This window comes from Hyposmocoma kahamanoa, unplaced genomic scaffold, assembly GCF_003589595.1.
Source record: "Hyposmocoma kahamanoa isolate Upper Pololo Valley unplaced genomic scaffold, ASM358959v1 93, whole genome shotgun sequence".
In the NCBI taxonomy this organism is placed as follows: domain Eukaryota; kingdom Metazoa; phylum Arthropoda; class Insecta; order Lepidoptera; family Cosmopterigidae; genus Hyposmocoma; species Hyposmocoma kahamanoa.
In genome coordinates, this window is record NW_020654810.1 from 18,526,786 (window position 1) to 18,546,517 (window position 19,732).

The 19,732-nt window shown below is 34.6% G+C and overlaps 2 protein-coding genes across 2 annotated transcripts in view; both read left to right on the forward strand.

Annotated features, from left to right (window-relative positions):
• Positions 1 to 9,607, forward strand: part of LOC113237094 (transcription initiation factor TFIID subunit 2) — a 29,259-nt gene extending 19,652 nt beyond the window's left edge. The window contains exons 16-19 of the mRNA XM_026473361.1: positions 3,867 to 4,116; positions 5,560 to 5,724; positions 6,355 to 6,486; positions 7,457 to 9,607. Coding sequence (XP_026329146.1) covers positions 3,867 to 4,116; positions 5,560 to 5,724; positions 6,355 to 6,486; positions 7,457 to 7,687 — 778 coding nt within the window. The 3' untranslated portion in view covers positions 7,688 to 9,607. The remainder of the gene's footprint in view (positions 1 to 3,866; positions 4,117 to 5,559; positions 5,725 to 6,354; positions 6,487 to 7,456) is intronic.
• Positions 9,608 to 13,143: 3,536 nt separating this feature from the next.
• The window catches only part of LOC113237139 (kynurenine 3-monooxygenase), an 18,126-nt gene continuing 11,537 nt past the window's right edge, over positions 13,144 to 19,732 (forward strand). Inside the window, exons 1-2 of the mRNA XM_026473437.1 lie at positions 13,144 to 13,203; positions 14,366 to 14,559. Coding sequence (XP_026329222.1) covers positions 14,464 to 14,559 — 96 coding nt within the window. The 5' untranslated portion in view covers positions 13,144 to 13,203; positions 14,366 to 14,463. The remainder of the gene's footprint in view (positions 13,204 to 14,365; positions 14,560 to 19,732) is intronic.

A 19,732-nucleotide genomic window follows, 5' to 3' on the forward strand; every position in this document is an offset into this window, starting at 1 on the left:
TTTAATAATTTAGCTTAATTTGCGAATTGACTGTCAGCCTAAGTAATACTTGGAAACATTTCATTTTTTTAATTATCTCGAGATTACCCCAATTAATTTGCGGGGTTAGATATAATTTCTAAACAAACATTATGGAATCGTTTGTGGAATTTGTGGAATTGACCGAGGACGCTTTTATTGGACCGCATACTTATTTTCAAAATTGGTCACATCACGAGTTTATAAATCGTTCTAAAAAGCATAGGCTAAAAAGCCCAGTGCAGCTGCATAAAAATAAGAACAAAAAAGTGATATAAGGATGATTTTTAATACGTTGTTTTAAATGTTCTAATCAAAAGAACATAAAAGTTTTATTTCATTTTCGCTTGCGTAAGAAAATTACTGTATTACTATGAATTTGGCCTGAGCCTGGATTTGTAATTTATTGATCTCTGATACGTAACGTGCCAAATGTGATATAATTATAACTAAGTAATGTTTAATGTTGTAAAACAGAGGCATCTACTTGGTCATTTAAAAATATAGAAGTTGTGAGTATTTAATTCCAAATATAAAGCTGGTAAGCGTTATGCTCATGATAAAATTGTGTGTTCTTTTTGTTATTATTTTAGTTAACTACTATTGTTTAATTTTTAAAAGACTCCTTCTTTGGACTTGTTCTAAAAATGCACGAAGTCCATCCATGGCAACTCAAAGGTCCAACCAATTAGATTGTGGTCCAAATAAGGCAACCACTGAAATAGGTTTATTTGATGTTTATCTTAAAAAAAATGTAAAAGATTGCTTTTTGATAACAGTTACAAATAATAAAGGTCTCTAGAATTATAAATAAAGTAAGTGGTTCCATTTGGAACATTTTTTTTCATGATATTAGAACACGAAGTTAAGTGGTCCAATGATAGCAACCTTCCCCTATTTATTAAGTATATGTAATGAATAAAGCAACTATTCAAAAGTATGGTCGAGTGTCAATGCAAAGTAGACAATTGCCGTCTAAGATCATGGCAATCAATTTTATTAGTTGTTTAGCTGGTTAAAGGGACTACCATGAATAACTTATGCTACATTATTTTATTACCGTACCACTACACTGTACCACTGTCGCATATGCTCAAGCATATGAGGCAGTGGTACAGAAGAAATGTGGCAAATTACAGCGCACACATGACAGCGCTGTTATTCTGCCAGTGCCAATTGGTGAACGATCACACACACTCACATAATATGTCACTAAAATATACAGATATTGAAAAAAATACATTAAATTAAAAAAAATTGAATAACAATTAATTAAGTAGTAATTAACCCAATCTAATCAATAAAGTATTCTTCATGTGCTTAAAATCGTCGAACTTCAAGTATCCCATCTTCAAGTTACATATTATGTCTAACTTGCGAGACATACCATGGGGTCGATATAGAACCTTACGATAACTCAGTTGTCGACCGATTTTTTTTCATTTTTATTCACAACACCCGAATCGAACGCCAAACTGTCGTATTCGAAACTGGACCGAAATGACGTCATACCCGTTCGATTACTTGAACTTCTCGACCGGCAAAGGCTAGAAACGGGTGTTCTGAATAACACAGTATCGAATGAAAGTTACCGAACGTCCTATTGTTTACAGAGCAGGAATGTAATATGGAAATATCTTCTCTCTCTCTATCTTTATTTTAAATGCAATCTAGATTTTGTTCAATTTTATTAATTTATTTTAATGCATTCCTATATTCTAGGCTTTTAAAGTCTTAAAAATGTGTGTAAAATGATTTTCATTTTTCTTATAATCTATTTCACCGACTATACTATACTATATAACTCCGTAAACGCTGTTTATCGAACGTTTAACTTGGAATGTTCTGAATAGCTCGAAAAGCGTTCTTCGATTTGAGAACGTTATACAATCGAACGATTCGGATAAAATATCGAAGAGTTCTGAACACAAGACATTTCTTGTATTCGCGTTTTAAGATTCGATTAGTAAGGTATTGTACCACGCGTTACTACAAGTATCCCATATACTAATCGCTTCGGATGAAGCCTTCGTATAATTGCTACAGAACTTCAATAATAGGAACATAATTATGTTCGTTTAACCTCTAGTTAGATAACGTTATTGTAAGTATTATTCCGGTAATTATTGGAACATAATAACATATTTGTCTCTTTTCATTTCATATCACGACTTTAAGGTAAATATTGCGTATAAAGCGTGGAATTGTAAGCTTGTGAATACTACAATAAAAATACTATCTTTGCATTATCTTATAATCAAATATTGAGTTGTTTGATTTCGTAATTTCCGCAATACGCTCATTCCACGTCAAACCGAAGGTTTTATATAATAACTCGTGTAACAGAGGATGCCTTATTACAAGTATTCACTGGAACCAATACACGAAGATGATCGCACCAAAATCTATGGAGACCGTTCTATTATCACAGACAGGACTATTCTTGCGAATAAGCCTGATATTATGATATTGGATCGATCGCAGTCAAGGTTATTTCCTGTGGACGTTACCATCCCCTTACCATACAAGATCACGACATGTGTGATGTGGCCTCCACTGAAATAATCCCAATTGTATTGTTCGCAAACGGGTCAATTCCAGTCAGCCTCGCTACCAGCTTGAGGCGGTTGGATTTCTGTGGCGTGTCGCTTCCGGCACGTATTATTCGTCGGTTCTTGAACCTGATTCCCTGACCCCGGCCGACTGTGTCATTGCCGGGAATACCGCCTCTCCCATTTAAAAATTCAAAATTTATCTATTAGGCCATGGTAGAGGCAAGAGTCTAAAATAGATAATAACATCCCTGATGCGCTACAGATACGGGGCAAATACATTCACACCTGGTACGCGTTATTATATTCAGTCCGTAGGGCCCCGGAAGCTTTGTTCGTATGCTCTCACCATAGACTGCATGTATATAGGGAGGGACAGTACGCTCTGAAGAGTGTTATCTTCACCTCTCCCGAACATCTTGCGAATCTGCGTGCGATCATATTCGCCTAGACTGACAGAGTTCGACGTTCCCTTTCCATACCGCTGTCATTTCTGACATTTTTAAGATCAGGTGCAAATATATGCTCTAAATATTACAAATCAGTGAAAACAAAAACTATACTTTCTAATAGTCTTGTTCGGCGTCATTTAGCGTTCGAATAGATACAGACATTTTTGATTCTTCCTGTAATGTTTTCAAAAATAATATTCTCGAATCGTTTCCCCACTAGTTTCATAAGTTATTTGTTGTTCTCTTTGTTGCTTATTATTATTTTATTACATTAAATGCTGTATACGTCTGTAATAGGTAGACATGTAAGTACAATCCTAATGTAAAGCTACACTGTTATCTAAGAGTATATGTACTACTGTTGATGTACCTTATCTATAAAATAACATAAAATAAATATTTAAATTGATTTACCATTTGAAGGTCTATACCGTTAAGTACAAGGTGAGGTAACCAAGAGTTACACTTACGTCTGCTCCCAAATACCATATATTGGCTTTTCTGTGTATTATATTTTAGCCCTTGTTTCACATTTTAATAGTAGTAGAGTTATGAATGAACAAGCGTAACACTACCACTAAAGGTAAGACTTGTTTGTCCCGTCCCTTGTTATCATTAAAAAAACCCACCAGGTGACTGTGTGAGTTTATCTCTGACGGTGCATGCGAAGACGTGTCCAGCCCAGATCCATTTCTGATTGGCAATCCATTTCCCAACATCGGATATGACTGTCTTCGAGCGCAGAATACTGTTTTAAATTTTAGCGGACCTCTTTACACCTAATATGCTGCATCCCTTCGCTCTTTGGCAAACTTTGGTATTTTATATTATGACTTTTCCATAGGCTATGGAACAACATAAACAGCCATCTAGCAAACGACGCAAGACTGAGATGCGATCTCGTTGATCTCTACTACACGTTATACGGACTGAAAAGACCAATATGCGTTCCGTTACCTGAAATACAGGCTATGATGAAACAGATGCACAATAAGGAACGCGAGAGATTGGAAAGGGAGAGGGAGTTGCAGAAAGAGAAAGAGAGACAGAAGGAATTGGAGTCACAACCCGTTATTAAGCAGGAGATTGAGGATGTGAGTATAATGCTTTTTTAAATGTGCCCATTAGTGATTGCTATGAGAATAGTTACACATCGTTTGAGTGAAGATGTTGCGTCTGACAGGTCTACCTACAGCTAGAACACACTGGCCACAAAATGCAGCCGCCTGAAATGTTATCGATCTTGGCAGAGTTGCTATCGGTTTTATCGCTTAAACGTAATTATTTAAATTTAAATATTTATAGTTCTTTAAACATGTATAATAGCAATAGAGTTCCTTGTGAAAGAGTTCGTCCAGGGAAGTACTGCCACCTTACCTATTTCTGCCGCCAAGTAGTAATGTCAGCATTACTGTGTTCCAGTTTTGAAGGGTAAGGGTGCTGGTGAAATTAGGCAAATGGGACTTGTCAACTTATGTCTCAGGTTGACGGGCGCAGTGGCAGTGCTCCTCAGATCTTTGTGTTTTAAAGCTCTGAGTGGCACTGCAACTGTTATGGACTAGCGTGTATCTTACCTTCAGGCGCACTTGTTCGTCCCGTTAATTAAAAATTTAAAAAAATTGAACAAAGATATTTTTTAATTTAGCAATGTCCCAATAGTACTCACAGCTTTAATATTTATTATGATAATACGGATTCATTACAGTACGAATCAGGAGACTGTCGCCTTATTGCGCATAATAGAGACACGCTACCTTGTTGTTTGGGATAACAGTTCCCATATATCTGTAGGTGGAAGGTAAAGAACCTTAAGTCCATATTTAGGAATTTTGATATTTTTACAAAACTTGCTTTGGAATGCTAAAAATCAAGTATTGGTAAAAGACATTAAGTCCTATCGTCGTTTGTTTTTGTTTAACTTATTTTATTTGACATTAAGATTGATATTAAGTGCCTAGTTAAGAGCCTCATTCTCTTTAACACGTTCTGTAGAAAAATGACTATTTGGCACTTACGGTTCTTTATCTCTCACATACAGATATTATATGACAGATAGCTGTCTGTTATATACATTTGCTTGTTTTTATTATGTTTGTAAGCCAGTAGGCTGGCTATGTAGCGTATGGCTTCACGAGTGGATTTAGGGTAGCCGTGCCCTGCGACCATTACTTTATGACGAAATGAGAAATCCTATCAAGGGTACTAAAAGGCATTTTTTTTGTATGTACAATTGTTATAATTATAATAATTGTCCTATATAGTCATGGCACATGCCCCTACTCACAATGAGAGGGCTTTAGCTGTAGTTTGAATGGAATTTCATACACGTAATGAAGTTGTTTTGTTCTTCGATAAAATCATGGTAAATTTCAAATTAAATTTCGCTCATAAATTCCGATAGCTCTGTGAGAGGACAACGTATTTTTACAATTGTTAAAAAATACGATGATTTTCGGTTTGCTTTACTGTTATCGCCAGACCTATGACTGTGGTGTATGGTGGTAGATAATGTTTTAATATTTGTGTTAATTTTCTAGGTAAAATACGAGCCAGAAATAGGCCCTCTAGAAGAGTTGCCGCCGGTGCCCCTGATACCAGATCTCAAAGATGACAATTTACCTGTGCCTGTTTCCAGTATAAAAGAGGAGGAAATCAAGATTGACGTCACTTCTGTTCAGGATATGCCTATTCGAGTCTACAGTGTGAGTAGCCATGTTTTTATACGGAGGCTTAGTAAATTGTCAACAACATTAATATCAAAAGTAGAATCGTACAGATAGGAAATGAAACTATTTTTCCGGATTTAAATCATCGAAGAATCGTTCAGTCCTGATTTTTAACCGACTTATAAAAAAAAGTGGAGTTTTTTAATTTGTCTGTATGTTTTTTTTGTATGTATGTTACGTGATAACTCGACTTGTGAATTTGGAAAACCCGATTTGGATGATTCTTCTTTTGTTGGAAAGAGGGTACCTCAGTAGTAGTCCCATTGAGATTTGAAGAAAATATTCCGCGTCTAAGGGTGTCAAACTAGGAGTTGAAACCGTTTTCGTGCACTTTCCGGTAACCGATTTCAATCAAACTTGACAAATAAATGTAATCCCACGAACTTTTGAGGTCGGTTTTTTAGTACTAAAAAAACCGACTCTACAATTAGAGAAAAAATTACTAGTCAGTGTGTCCATGTAATACGATTTCTTGCTATAAAATTAGTGTTGGCATAAAGGGACTAATATTATACCAATTATCATGTTGATATTACTTTATTGTGTTATTTACACGTCCACTTGTTTTAAACAATTTTGTACCTGTACAAATATGTTTTGACACAGGATGACTCAAAAAGGGAATTCATCTCGGACAACGCGGCGCCGTTGCCAGGTATCCCAGGAACGTCAGGGCCTATTGGCTTCGAACCGGGCATGTTCAGGCATGACAAGGAACTGGACTTGAGTGGACCGAAGGTGAGTGCACTTAGTGATTGCTCAGCAGACTAATTAGTGTTTCTTACGTAATATGTAATAAGAAAAATCTTTTCTTTGAACAAAAAATTATGTAATACTGAAAATGTTTGGAGCAAGGGGTGATGATATAAAACCGTTTTAGTCCATGTGCGGCGGAAAACTTTGAGAAAAAATTTGTAACTTAAAATATATAATGACATTTGAATAAATAACACATATCTGTATAGTTGTCATACACATATACATTTCTAATGTATACTTGAATTACCCAATTACATTCTGTTAGTCACCCGGCACGAAATGCACTGTTCACTTTGCAATTTGATATTTATTAATTTTCTTCTCTGATTGTAGGAAAATAGGACTAATGTTTGGTCAGAATTTACAAGCAGCCTTATTATACTGAAACCTACAAGGCTAAATAATTTTAGTTCGTTCGTATTATGAAACATTTCGTCGCTGTTTTGTACAAAGGGCGAGAGCACCATTTTGAATAATTTTCAGGGTAGAATGTTTTAGCTTTTCACTATTGTTTCAAAATATACTCTTTTAAACTTTCGTGTTGCATCGTACTAACATTTGGAAACGGGAATAAACGCGCTCACATACGAATAAATATTTTTCGCACGTACCTGTTTTTTAAAATGTTTGTTTTAAAATATTTACCCCTGTTTTAAATTCTATTTTAAAACTTAATTAAAACCAAAATTAATTATTAAAACGTGACGTAAATATTTTAAAAGAGTCTTTAAAACCTAAAACATACTCTTCGAAAAAATTTTCGGAAATGGCGCTTCCCATAAAATACCGACGATTTATAAGTTAAGGAATATTTGGTTTATTCTTTTTTAAGTCGTAACGGCTCACCCGATTTTGGGTTAGTTTATACCATCTGCTCTTGAAGTTATTTTTAAATCAAACGCGATCGTAGTGCAACAACGACGTATCAATAAAAGCGTAAAATTTTCAGGCCAAAAAGAAGAAGAAGGAAAAGAAGAAGCACAAACATAAGCACAAGCATAAACATAGCAGTAAAGACAAGTCTTTCAAAGACAAAGATAGATCTCTGCCACCACGACCGGCGTCTAGTACTGATCATTTGAAAATTAAGGAAGAGACTCGAGAGACTCTTAGTTCGTTCAGCTCCAGCCAAAGTCCCTCTGAAGATATGTCGACTATGCAATCTAATATGAGTTTCTAGATTAGCATTTATTTATACGTTTAGCAGCAAAACAGTGTCGATGATATCTAGTCAAATGACTGAGAATATTTTTGAAGAACGTGTTCACACATTAAAAAATTATCTTCTTTCTTTTTGACGAATTAGGGTTGCGAACTAACAAGGATGTGATAAAGTCCACGAAGTGCGCAGTCCAGGTGGTACACGTAATTTAAATTCCTATGCATTGGATGCAACTTTGTTATTGTTTCGATTGGGAAGACGAAATATAGGCCTGATGGTCTATTTAGATAAAGATAGATAATATCAGAAGAACTGGCAATAAGGCTGAGTGGCACAAAATTCAATAGGCATGACCTGTTATGTTCGGCAAAAAAAAAATTAAAAGCTTGGCATGTGCGCCGATCGTAAAATCGTCGGTGCTGGCGTAATCGGCGTGTGATCGGTGTGAAATCGCCGTGGCACATATTTTTCAGATGTTTAACAGAAACACAAACGTAGTTTTATATCAATATTTGTATTAATTTTCAACCTTTTTTACACCGTAAGTTGTACTTTAGCAAGTATGTAGTTATTGTAACGAAAACTAATGCTCTTAAAGACGTTAGTTATGGCACACATTTCCAGTGTGGGCTATACGGACAAAAACCTTGGTCTCTATGGTTTTTTTAAGGATTTGCACTGAATTTGCCCATAAAAGAACATATCTGCCGTTAAATTCTGCAGGTGAAAGGCAAAGGACATTAAAGGTCCATATCGGAATTGAAATGTTTTTACAAATATTACTTTAGTGTGTTAAAATTTTAACCATTTTTAACAGACATTATGTCCTATCGTCGTATGTTTTTTATTTAACATATATTTGACCTTAAGGCTCAAGTTACATTACGGCGTTACGGAAGCGTTAATCTTGAGCATTCGCGAGTTTTCTCGCAACTGCGCCTTGAGTCTGTAGTATTTCGTCGACGTTTGACGTCACATTGCTTCTGCCTTCGCGCCACTTCCCGCGGATTTACCAGGCGTTGCCGACGCGAGAACTCCGCGGAAGATGCTTGATGTGATTTTTGGCTCATACTTATATAGGTATATTTTCATAGTTTGTTCGTTACACAATTGACCATAAAGTTCACTAGTCTATGTACAATAGGTATCGTTCCAAAAAATACCTATCATTCCGTTCCGCCGTAATAAAAATTGAGCCTAAGATTTTAAATGTCTAATTAAGAGTCTATTATCTTTAAAACGCTCCGTAGTAAAAATCACTATTTGGTATTTGAGGTTCTTCACCTCTCACCTACAGAATTGAACCTTATACACGGTTATTTGAAAATATAAATATCTCGCAGGATCATACTACTAATATCATAAACAACAGGTTTTGTTCTATGACTTTTTATAATTCATCAGATTTACATTCGTATACAATTCATATAGTATAATGTACAGATAATACAGCGAAATTTTAGAAGTTTATTTTTGGTAAACTTATTACCTTTTACTTCCTTGAAGTAACGTTGCTATTTATGATTTTAATAATATTATAGTCCTGTGAGGTTCTTAGTATCGGCATGCTATGATGGCTGTTTTGAGGTTTGTCTGCTCATCATGTATCGTATTAATTCATAACTACGTTGAAGGAGCTAAATTGCTATACATTGTTGTCAATAGTGACGTGCAGTAAAATTTATGGACACAACTCGGCATTTGTTTCTCTAAATTCGAAATTTAAAAAAATGAAATTTATTACGATCGTAATTTATAGGATCGCTGTCCAGCCCAACTTCTACTTCCTGCAAACTCGCGTCGAAGCTTAGTGCAAAACAAAGCAGTTTCGAATTGACGATATATTAAGTAAATATTTTTATTTTCGTTTCATTAAAACTTTTTAATCAGCTACCCCTTGCAATACTAGTTATAAAAATCTAAAAACTTATAGAAGTGACTCGCATTTGATTTATTTTTTTCGATAATGAATAGAGATTTGACCTCACTATTGTAATCTATCACAACGGCCATCATAGCGTGCTGGTATTGTAGTATTTTACAAATACCTAGCCTGGTATGGTTCGCGATCGAGATGTAAAAGATGAACAGTATTCGAATCAGTCAATTTGTGTAGCCATTCGCCCTCGTTAATGTATAATCTAATAAAGGTACCATTTTTTTTCCTGAAAAATTGTTTACTGCTGAATCTATATTAAATATTGCTGACATATTCTGTAGTCGCTGTCTGCTGTCGTATTCTTCTTGTTCTAGATTTTGAGTTTTTTAAAGATTTCTTTGCGATTTGTATAAATGTTGTACGTATGACGAAAAAAGTATGTTTAGTTTTAAGAGTAAAAATACTAAGAGATACAACAGAAAATAAACTTTATGTTCATTTATTTTTGTGTGTGGTTGTTTTTACTTACACGTTTTTTAAGATTCAATACAAGGAGAGTCTTATGTAGTCACCAGTCGCTTTGTGTCAACCGACAATAAAACAATGAAGTCTTCAATGCGTCCATTTTAATTACACCTAAACTAGTACTATATTTTTAAGTCAAGGAAACCTTTTTTGCTCTAAGTGTACTTACGTGATAAAGTGAAAACCTATACTAAACCGTGGCTTTGTCTCATGTGTCAGTCGGGTCGTATTACTGATATGTCCTAAATAATCGATATTGGGAAGTAAGACTGTGTATGTTTCTTAACATTCGAGACGGTCGTATTATATTCCTCCTCTCACATTGAACTTCGTTTTTTAGAATTAGAAAAACTGTAAACAAACAAACGGTGACTGTAAACCTTTTACCAAGGCCATGAGTTACAGTAAAAAATATTTACAAATGACATGATAATATGTTATTATTTTTATAAAAAGTGTCCGTTTAATGTTTGGAACACAGAACAATAAGAAACTTCGGATTTTTTAAATATTTTACAGTGCATCTTCTTTGAAATAGATTAAGTATGTAAAGATTGAAATTTTTCATTTAATGTAATATATTTTATAAGATCACTGACTTAGGCCTTTTGGAGGATATTTCTAAAATGTACCGCGAAAAAAAGTTTGTTTGGCACTGCCATGTTTGAACATGGCGAAAAACCAATTGTGATCACGAATTTTTATAAGGCATTCCTAGAAGTTTCCGCATGCAAAGTTTCAAAGGGAGCAGAAAACTTTTTTCTACGGCCAACGAACGCTTGTGTGGCGACCACATTTGAAAATGACCAAAACCAATTTTGACCACAAATTTTTGTCAGGCACTCCTACAGGTCTCCGCATGCCAATTTTCACCAGAATCAGACTAAGTCTTTTTCGGCAATCAGTTTTAACGAAAAAGCGCTTACATGGCCGTCTATCTATCTATTTATGACATTCCTTCCAGCACCTCCTAACTATCTCTAATAGTTTTCGTGATACTTCTATCTTAAAATTTGTATGGTGGCCATCTCGTTTATTTGAATTTCGAACATTTTTTACATCTGGCCGAAATTGGCCAGGGTGTACCTCATAAAAGTGCACAAATATCCCCTCCATATATCATAGTTTTTGCAGGCTGTTGATCACTCCTTCATATTTTCCACATTCAGGTCATCTCATTTATATATTTATTAGATCCTATCTTTTTTCCACCATATCGGGAAGTATGCATTCTATTTCTATTAGTGAGTAAGAACTTGGCTTTATATATACCTACTCGTATATAAAATGAATGATACGTAGGTGTAAATAGTATGTATGTATTAAAAGTGTAAAGATTTCTTTAAAAACTTAGTCTTTACAAATTGTGTATTGTAATAGTTATATGTTATGCAAGGCTGCAAACTTGTTGTTTGCCGCGAGTGCTTGTATTGAAATCTGAGCAAACGAAGGAAGCCACGATTTAACCACGAGTGAAGCGAATGGTTCAAATATAGATTTCTGAGCGCAGCGAGGGTTTCAAGGCACGAGACGAAGAGCGAAACACATAACTTTTCACTTCACTATAGCGAGAGAAATGGTAGATGAAAGAAAAACAGTTGAATTTAAAAATCTTTTTTGATGAAAAGATAAAGTTTATCTTCGAATGCGTTCTGAATTTACACCGCATCAATGTTTATTCTTGCTTGTACTTTTATTTTGTGTGATTAAGTGGTTATTGAAATTATTTTAGTTCTGTTAATTAAACGTGCCATTGTCTTTTTATTTCATCGTCAAGTTCGAATTTCAAAAACCATTTCCACGCTAGCGTGCAAAAAACGCTTTTGCGCGCAGATTTCTAATGAGAAAGAAAGCCTTTCCGAGCTAGTGAGGTGAAAAATATTTTTATTCCTCTACTGTTAATTTAATTAATCATTCCTTAACCATTCATTCATTCATTTATCATTCATTAACCATTTTAATACAGCATGCACGAAAAGAACCGATGTAGAATGATAAGTTATTATCGCCACACGTATATAGAGATTTGTTAACCAATGATGCTATGAAGGTACTCAGTTCTATTGTACCCTACGTACGGTGCACGTCTCGTCAACATTAGATTGCAATTTAAATACAGTATAATATATCAATTATTATTTAAAGATTTCTTGTAATTTAATAATGGAAAATAATTGTGTGGTTTCAAAAAAAAAATTGGACGTTGTTGTCGTTGGTGGCGGTTTGGTAAGTTTTTAATTTTATTTATTTTTAAAGTACTCTTTTGTATAGTAGATTGAAGAATAATATTTTTTAAATAAATGCGTAACTTAGATCGAATATTGATGACGGAAATAAGCGTTTGAGACTTTTATGTCAGTATTTCTATGAAAAAAAAATCATTGCATATAGAAAGTTGTGTAAGTTGCAAAGATCATTAGGTACCGTTTTTATTTTCTGTAAAGGAATGAAACTTAAATATACATTTTAAATTGGCTTAAATTTCAAACGCTTACGTCAATAATACTTTATCCTTCTTAGCGCATCTTAGTATGTTTGTTATATAACTGATTCTTTAAAAAAAAACACGTTTTCTTTGTGGGAATAGTTACAGAAATATGAGTTTTTAATGATCTGGTCGGAAACTAGGGAATTTTTTGTTAATACCATGAGTCCCACAGCAACGTAATTCATTATGGGGCACTAACCAGAACACCCAGACCAAACCCAATTTAGAAAATTTTATTTCCGAAATGCAACTGCGCATTCAAGTTTTGAGACATAACTTGACAAGTCTCATGTGCCCTTAATTTCACCAGCACACTACTCTACAAAAGCGGAACGCAATAATGCTCACATTACTGCTTGGCGGCAGAAGAGGCAAGGTAGCAATACGCCTCTGGTCGAACTCTACAAGAAGCTTCACTGCTACAAAATCCTGTTGGGAAACGAACCTGGTACCTACATACACATCCAGCGCCAACAATGCAAAGAGTTGAGCCACCTAGGCCTTCATATACTAGATATATTATCGTTAAGCAGATGGTGTGGGATTTCAATATACTAAATTGTTTTACACAGGTTGGATCACTGGAGGCTCTGTATTTAGCCAAGAGAGGCCACCAAGTCCGTTTATATGAATTACGCGAAGGCAAGTTAAACAATGTTGTGGTTACGTTTTATTTGCATTATTAATATTGAATTTATATATATAATTATATATATTCGATTGTAGATCGATGAAAATCAATTTGTACCTACAATAATTTTCTCTCTATCATAAAAAAAGCCGAACACTGTCTTATAATTTATGCGAAAATTTTACAAATTTATTGCGTGTAAATTAATTACTATTCAATGTAATAGATCAATTATCACGTGTTACATTTGGTTATGTACTCGATGACGTTACTTGGTACGAGTATATCTAAAATCTATAAATAGGAACTCTAAACAACCACATTACATCACGATTATTGTTATTAAAAATGACAATTATCAAACAGCGTAGCTTAAAGAAAACCGTGTTGTGCGGCGAGAAGTGTGCGATTAATTCCTAAGGGAGTTTGCACACTGCGTCGGATCATATTAGTTCTGAATCCGAGAAATTGCGGTCCGAAGTGGTCATAGGTAGTACTATTTATATGATAGCGCACTAAAACCGTCTTCCGAAGTCGAGAATATCTTTAATTCGGGTCATTGTTTTCGCGCACCGAAGTTACTACTGTGTTAATCGTATTAACGCTTGTGCACTGCATCCGATTCGATCGAATTGACGGAGGGGTGTAAGGATTAGCAGGTATAGTACACTAAATCGGTAACGACTATGAACTTTCGTGCTATCTTGTCTTAGTTATAATAAAATGTTCGTCTGAAAAGTCCCCAGCACTCTTTATTTCTCCTGCGTGAAGACACAGTACATACGGTACGAAGATTCGTACAATGAGAATGCCAAAAGTTGATGGCGATTGAAAGGTAGCATGGTTAACGAACGAGTTAAACGCTGCATACCACACTGCACCAGAATTGTGAATCTCCAGGTGTACAAGCTGTATATGTATTTTCTCGGATTTGAATCCGAAAATGGTCAGAGTTTTGTAGATGTATATTCTCGGATTCGGAACGCATACGGACCGGACGCAGTGCATAGACGCCCTTATACTTTTTCCATCGAAAGGCGAGACAAGTCTTGAGTAAGTTACGTAGCTGAATAAAACCAGCGCCATTTTCTTTCATCTTGCTAATATGTAAAGGTACAACGCTCGGATATTATGCGCGTATTAATCACAATAAAACATATTTTTTTCATACAGATATCCGAAAAACCCCACAAGTCCGGGGGCGGTCCATTAACTTAGCTCTTTCAGTCCGAGGTCGGAGGGCCCTCAGAGATGTAGGGCTCGAGGACCATATGATCAACAACCACGGGATACCGATGACCGGACGCAGAATTCATAGGCTGGATGGATCTACGTATGTTATTCCTTACGACGCAAGGACTAAACAGGTTTGTACAGTACTGTTATGATCAAGCTGACCTCCTTCGTCGTCAGCTTATCTTTTTATCACCCTCTTACTGGTTCCTGGCCGTTTACTTTTAAATTTTTCAAATCGGTCTCGAATTTCCTTTTCTTTCACTATTCTTACGTCTGTTCTTCCGTCGTGACTCCTATCCAAATTCTCAAAACGAGAGGTCGCACTATTTGTCTGGTAAATTTATACTGTTTAAATGTCTAAAAAATGTCTAAAAAAGTGCATCTTATAACAAAGAAACAATGAACATGTGGGGAAAATTGTTTGTGCACATACATTTTTGCGGAGAAGTTCGGAATGTCGTCGCTACCGTGTATCATTATATAGTAGTATATCTTTGAAACAATTCCTGATAAGCCAAGAACATATAAATCTCTACAAGGATCTCATCAGGGCTCTTAGACAAGACATAGACATATGACAAAACTGAAATTACTTATAAGCTACAGTAGTATTTATTATTTATAATTCAAGCTTCCTTTAATTGCCTCTGTGGCCGAACGGTTACCATGCTGGACTGTCACGCTGAAGGTCCGTGTTCGATTCCCGGGCCGAGAGAAATATTTGTATGACTTAAATTTATTTCCCTCGTTAGCTTGGGTGTAATTTTTTGTTTGTATATGTGTGTGTTCATAGCACTCGCGATACAGGGTTACCCTAGTGCGGGGCTTTAAAAATAAAGCGTCGGAGCTATTGAGTTTCACAAATAATTTTACTTACTGCAAATAACGTAACGTAAACTTTTACGTTTACGTTACGTTACTAAAACTTAACGTTTTAGGTATATTCAATATTCTTCATTTGCATTCCACAATGATATGATGTACAAGGTGTTACACATCAAAAGAATCACATCATGGACCCTTTCCGGCTCAACAAAGTAGAAGGGAAGAGAGTAAGAGTAGACTGTTCCTCTGGGTTAGGAATTTTTGATCAGAAATTCATTGATATTATAATAAAACAATTGTTGAATATAAATCGTTTGATGTTTTAAAAAATATTTGATAATTGAAATAAATAACGCACACACTCCTAACCCCGCACTAGGGAAACCGTGTGTCACGGGTGCCATGGACACACATATAGACAACCACAAATTACTCTCAAACTCACGAGATAAATAAATGTAGGTATAACAAGCAGACCAGCATGGTAACCGTTCGGCCACGGAGGCAGTTTGGCATTTTGTAGCCTTGCTTTCTAAATAATGCAAAAAATGTATATGCAAGTTTTGCATGCTGATTTCACATGACATTTCCTTCATTTTACACACTGGCGTTTACCTATTCTTAAAGTAATGTATCCAAATTAACACCCTTGATAAGAAATTTAAAATAAACATAAAGATTTGCCATCTCCTGAATAATCACTCTTTTTAAGATACGAGTTTGAGAAAGTAAGGCATCGATATGTTTGGAATTTTAATAGATCAAGCAATTTGTTACAATAATTTTTTATGGTCATTTTTTAAGGTTACGCAATGATACTCTATTTCAAATTATCGAATGAGTGAGATAAATCAAGTAAAAAGTACTTTTGTTTATTATCTATTTTTTATTTTATTTTAAAGGTACACAAACAGAATGTAATCATCACATGGTAACAGATACGGTTTGATACATTAATAGCCTAGACCACATTGCAAAAACAGTGTACACAGCATGATAAAATTAGTCTTAGTATTAGGTTAGTGTAAAATTACAATCTCCAAATCAAAAACGAAGAAATTAATAAAAAAAAAGGAATTAATAAATAAATTTACAAAGTGATTTGTTTAAATAGTACAAAATAATAGTAATAACAATACAACAGAACACAAATTATCAAAAGCCAAAAATCAAGCGATACACGTGATTGCGACTTGAATGAATTAATTTTCGAATTAAAAATGTCGAGATGAGCAATAAGTTCGGCAAATTTCACTATTGGGTTATAGAAAGAGGTATTATTTTTATATACATTTAGACGAAAAATTCTCGGCACCCTGAAGCTTAATTAAAAAATTAAATTGGCTTAAAAGCTCGGCACAATCCACCATAGAATGTAAGATTTTATGTAAGTAAATGAGTTCATTAAAATCTCGCCTTTTTTCTAATAACGGCACCTTAAAATACTCAACCCTATTGGCATGCGATTGCAGACTTCGTAGTAAACCGAACCTATCACAAACTGATCTCAAGAATGATTTGTCATAATCTCTTTTATTGCCATACATTTAAAATATATGTGATATTTTAATTTCTCGCGTAAACAGCGTCGAAGTGTATGACTATACCAATGTGGAAGGTTTGAAGAAGTACATTTTTTTAATGGAGTAAATAATAAAATTGCCTTTTGTAGTGCCTGATAAAAGCGTTCCAACGCCTCATTTGTGTCCATATTATTTAAAAGTTCATACCAATCAACAGTTCCAATTTGAGCTCTAAGCTTAACGTAATTGCATTTATGAAAGTTAGGTTTCAATGAAGCATTATTAGCTTGTAGATAATATTTTTTTTGCTTATAGCTATCAAGTGAAATAAATAAACTAGGGTGATGTTTATCAAGCTTTAGTAGAGGTATATAGCCTCTTCCACTCTCAAACCGCCAACGACATTCGATAGAACCAAATCCAAAATTCGCTCATTCCGATTCTTAATATTATTAAATTGCGCTAAATTGCAAAGATATACCATTTCTTTCAAATTACATAAAAATGAAATAGGTATAAAAAAATAGGTCTATATGAAAATGAAATCGGTTTACTATGCAAACGTCACTATAGTGACGGTGTGTAAGTCTGACTTAAGCATAAAAAAAAAAAATCTCAAGTACGACTCCAGTTAATAAGGAAGTAGTTAAGCAAAAAGGATCCAATCCACAAAATTATCAAAAAATTAGTTATATGTACCAAACGGTTCCTAAATTCTAACCTCTTAGATCAGCAAAAAGAATCCAACATGTAAACATAAATAAGTATCTCTGCAGTTACTTGACATAATACATTTTGAAAACAAGACTGAGAAACACTTTTAAACTTCAAACTGCCATATTATCTCGAAAGTGACTGGATGTGCATTGGATCCTTTTTGTTGAACTATTTATGTCTCGGCTGAATCTTAACTCGGTCTCAGGATCGAGTTAAGTCGCACTTGTATAAAAGCAGTCTTTAGCTGTCTTAAGTCTGACTTGGGAATATTTTAACATTTTTATCACTGTGTTATTTGCATTTTCTCTTGAGTTCTTCTGACATTTTTTTATTTTACGTATTTACCTACCATTTTTTTTTGTTTATAAATTGTATTATTTTAAGTTAGTTAAAGATCAGCACTGGGCTTCGTCGATAGGTACTAAAAAAAAACTAGGCTTTGCAAGAGATTTTTAACTTAAAAACTAATTTAACCTAAAAAGAAAATCCCGCCCCGTATCGTGTCCGGCTCAAACGTTCCCATTATACTGGCATCATTGCCTCGCTGAACAGCAATGGACACTTGCTGAACCAACCACGCCCCAGAGTGGTTTTTTTTAATTATTTTAAAAATGGACGATTTTGAGGCCTTTATGACTAATTATGTGGAGAACTAAGGTGATTGACGTGGTGTAAGGGGACCCCAAAAGATATCTGAGGTATCTTGGATGTACTGGATGACGAACAGATTTTCAGCCGATAGGTACAGGCATGAAAATTTTATATGGACCTATTCTTCTCATTCAGGAGGAAAGTAATATAAAACACGAACTACACTAACTAACTAAACACGATATTTATGAATATTATAAAAGATTCAAGTACCAATGTGGGGTAAACTGTGCCACGAAGCCAACCCTCTTGATACTTTTTCTAAATACTTCACAAAGTCAAACTACTTCTATAAATCCTTGTATCAATAACGAAAAAATAAATATCAAAAGTTATAGGTTTATAACAATCCAATTATGTACTTAGCTACAAAAGAACATCTCCAGTCAAAGAAACACCAGTTTTGTATACTGCTATCGACTTGTTTTGGTTTCACATAGATTCAGTAAAGTGCAATGGAACCTACCTATTCTGTTCCTGAACTTGCTTCTCAGGTTCTCACCTAGAGAACCCAAGAAGTTTCATACTTCAATTATTTCAACAAACAGTTCAACACCTTATGATTAATGGGATGAGATGTCACTTATTTATTTATTATATTTAATGGATTTTAGCAAAATTCACGTACTAGACTAGTTAGTCACTATAGTTCACATAAACATGAGTATTCAAGCAACATTTAGAAGATAATAAAGAAAGAGCTTCAAAGGGTAGGAGAAATTTTTTAAAACACAATTACACAAAAACAGCCGACAGAAAGATTTTCTCTATTTTTCGATTTTTCTCTCGAACAAATAAAAACAACAAAATTAAAAATGTTTTTTTTTAGTATTAATGGCTTTGCCTTTGCATTTAGCCAATGAAAGGTTGGGAAAGCAGAATTACAGATTATGGAAGAGGTACGGAATTTGGATGATAAAGGATATGGTAGGTTGGGTAGGTGGGTAGCTATTATATATAGGCATACATATTAAACCTTGATATTGTTATTTTCGATAAATAGGGCCAGTATATTTTAAACATCTTTGTTACATAAATACAATAAACTTTTTATGGAGGTGGGGAGTGGGACACTGATTGCTAGGAGTTCGGATATGAAAGTATCGTGGTCAATTGAGGGACAGGAGAAGAAGATATGGTTTAGATCCTCGTAGGCCCCGCATGAGCATGCAGGGTCAGGAACAATTATTAATTAAATACTCTAAATAGGGTATCATCGCTAGTGACGTTTGGTCATTCCAATTTCCGTCCTGGTGGTAAGTTATGTTTATACAATTGAAATGTACAAGAGACATTTCATGGGATGATATCTAGAACACTGAACAACATTCCGAATAGACTAAGAAATAAAAAAGAGAATCCAATAAGCAAAGAGTTTTTTGATTTTGCCAAACCCTCCTACGCTACATACCTACATACATATAAATTTACACATACACTTGTATTGCTGTCACATTATTATATGACAATGTTCAATGACGCATTGGAAACATCCTATGGAAATATTTGTGTATATATTGTCTTTATATAGCGAGCATACGTGTCACTTAAAAACGCATAGTTAGTATACATATATATATATATATAT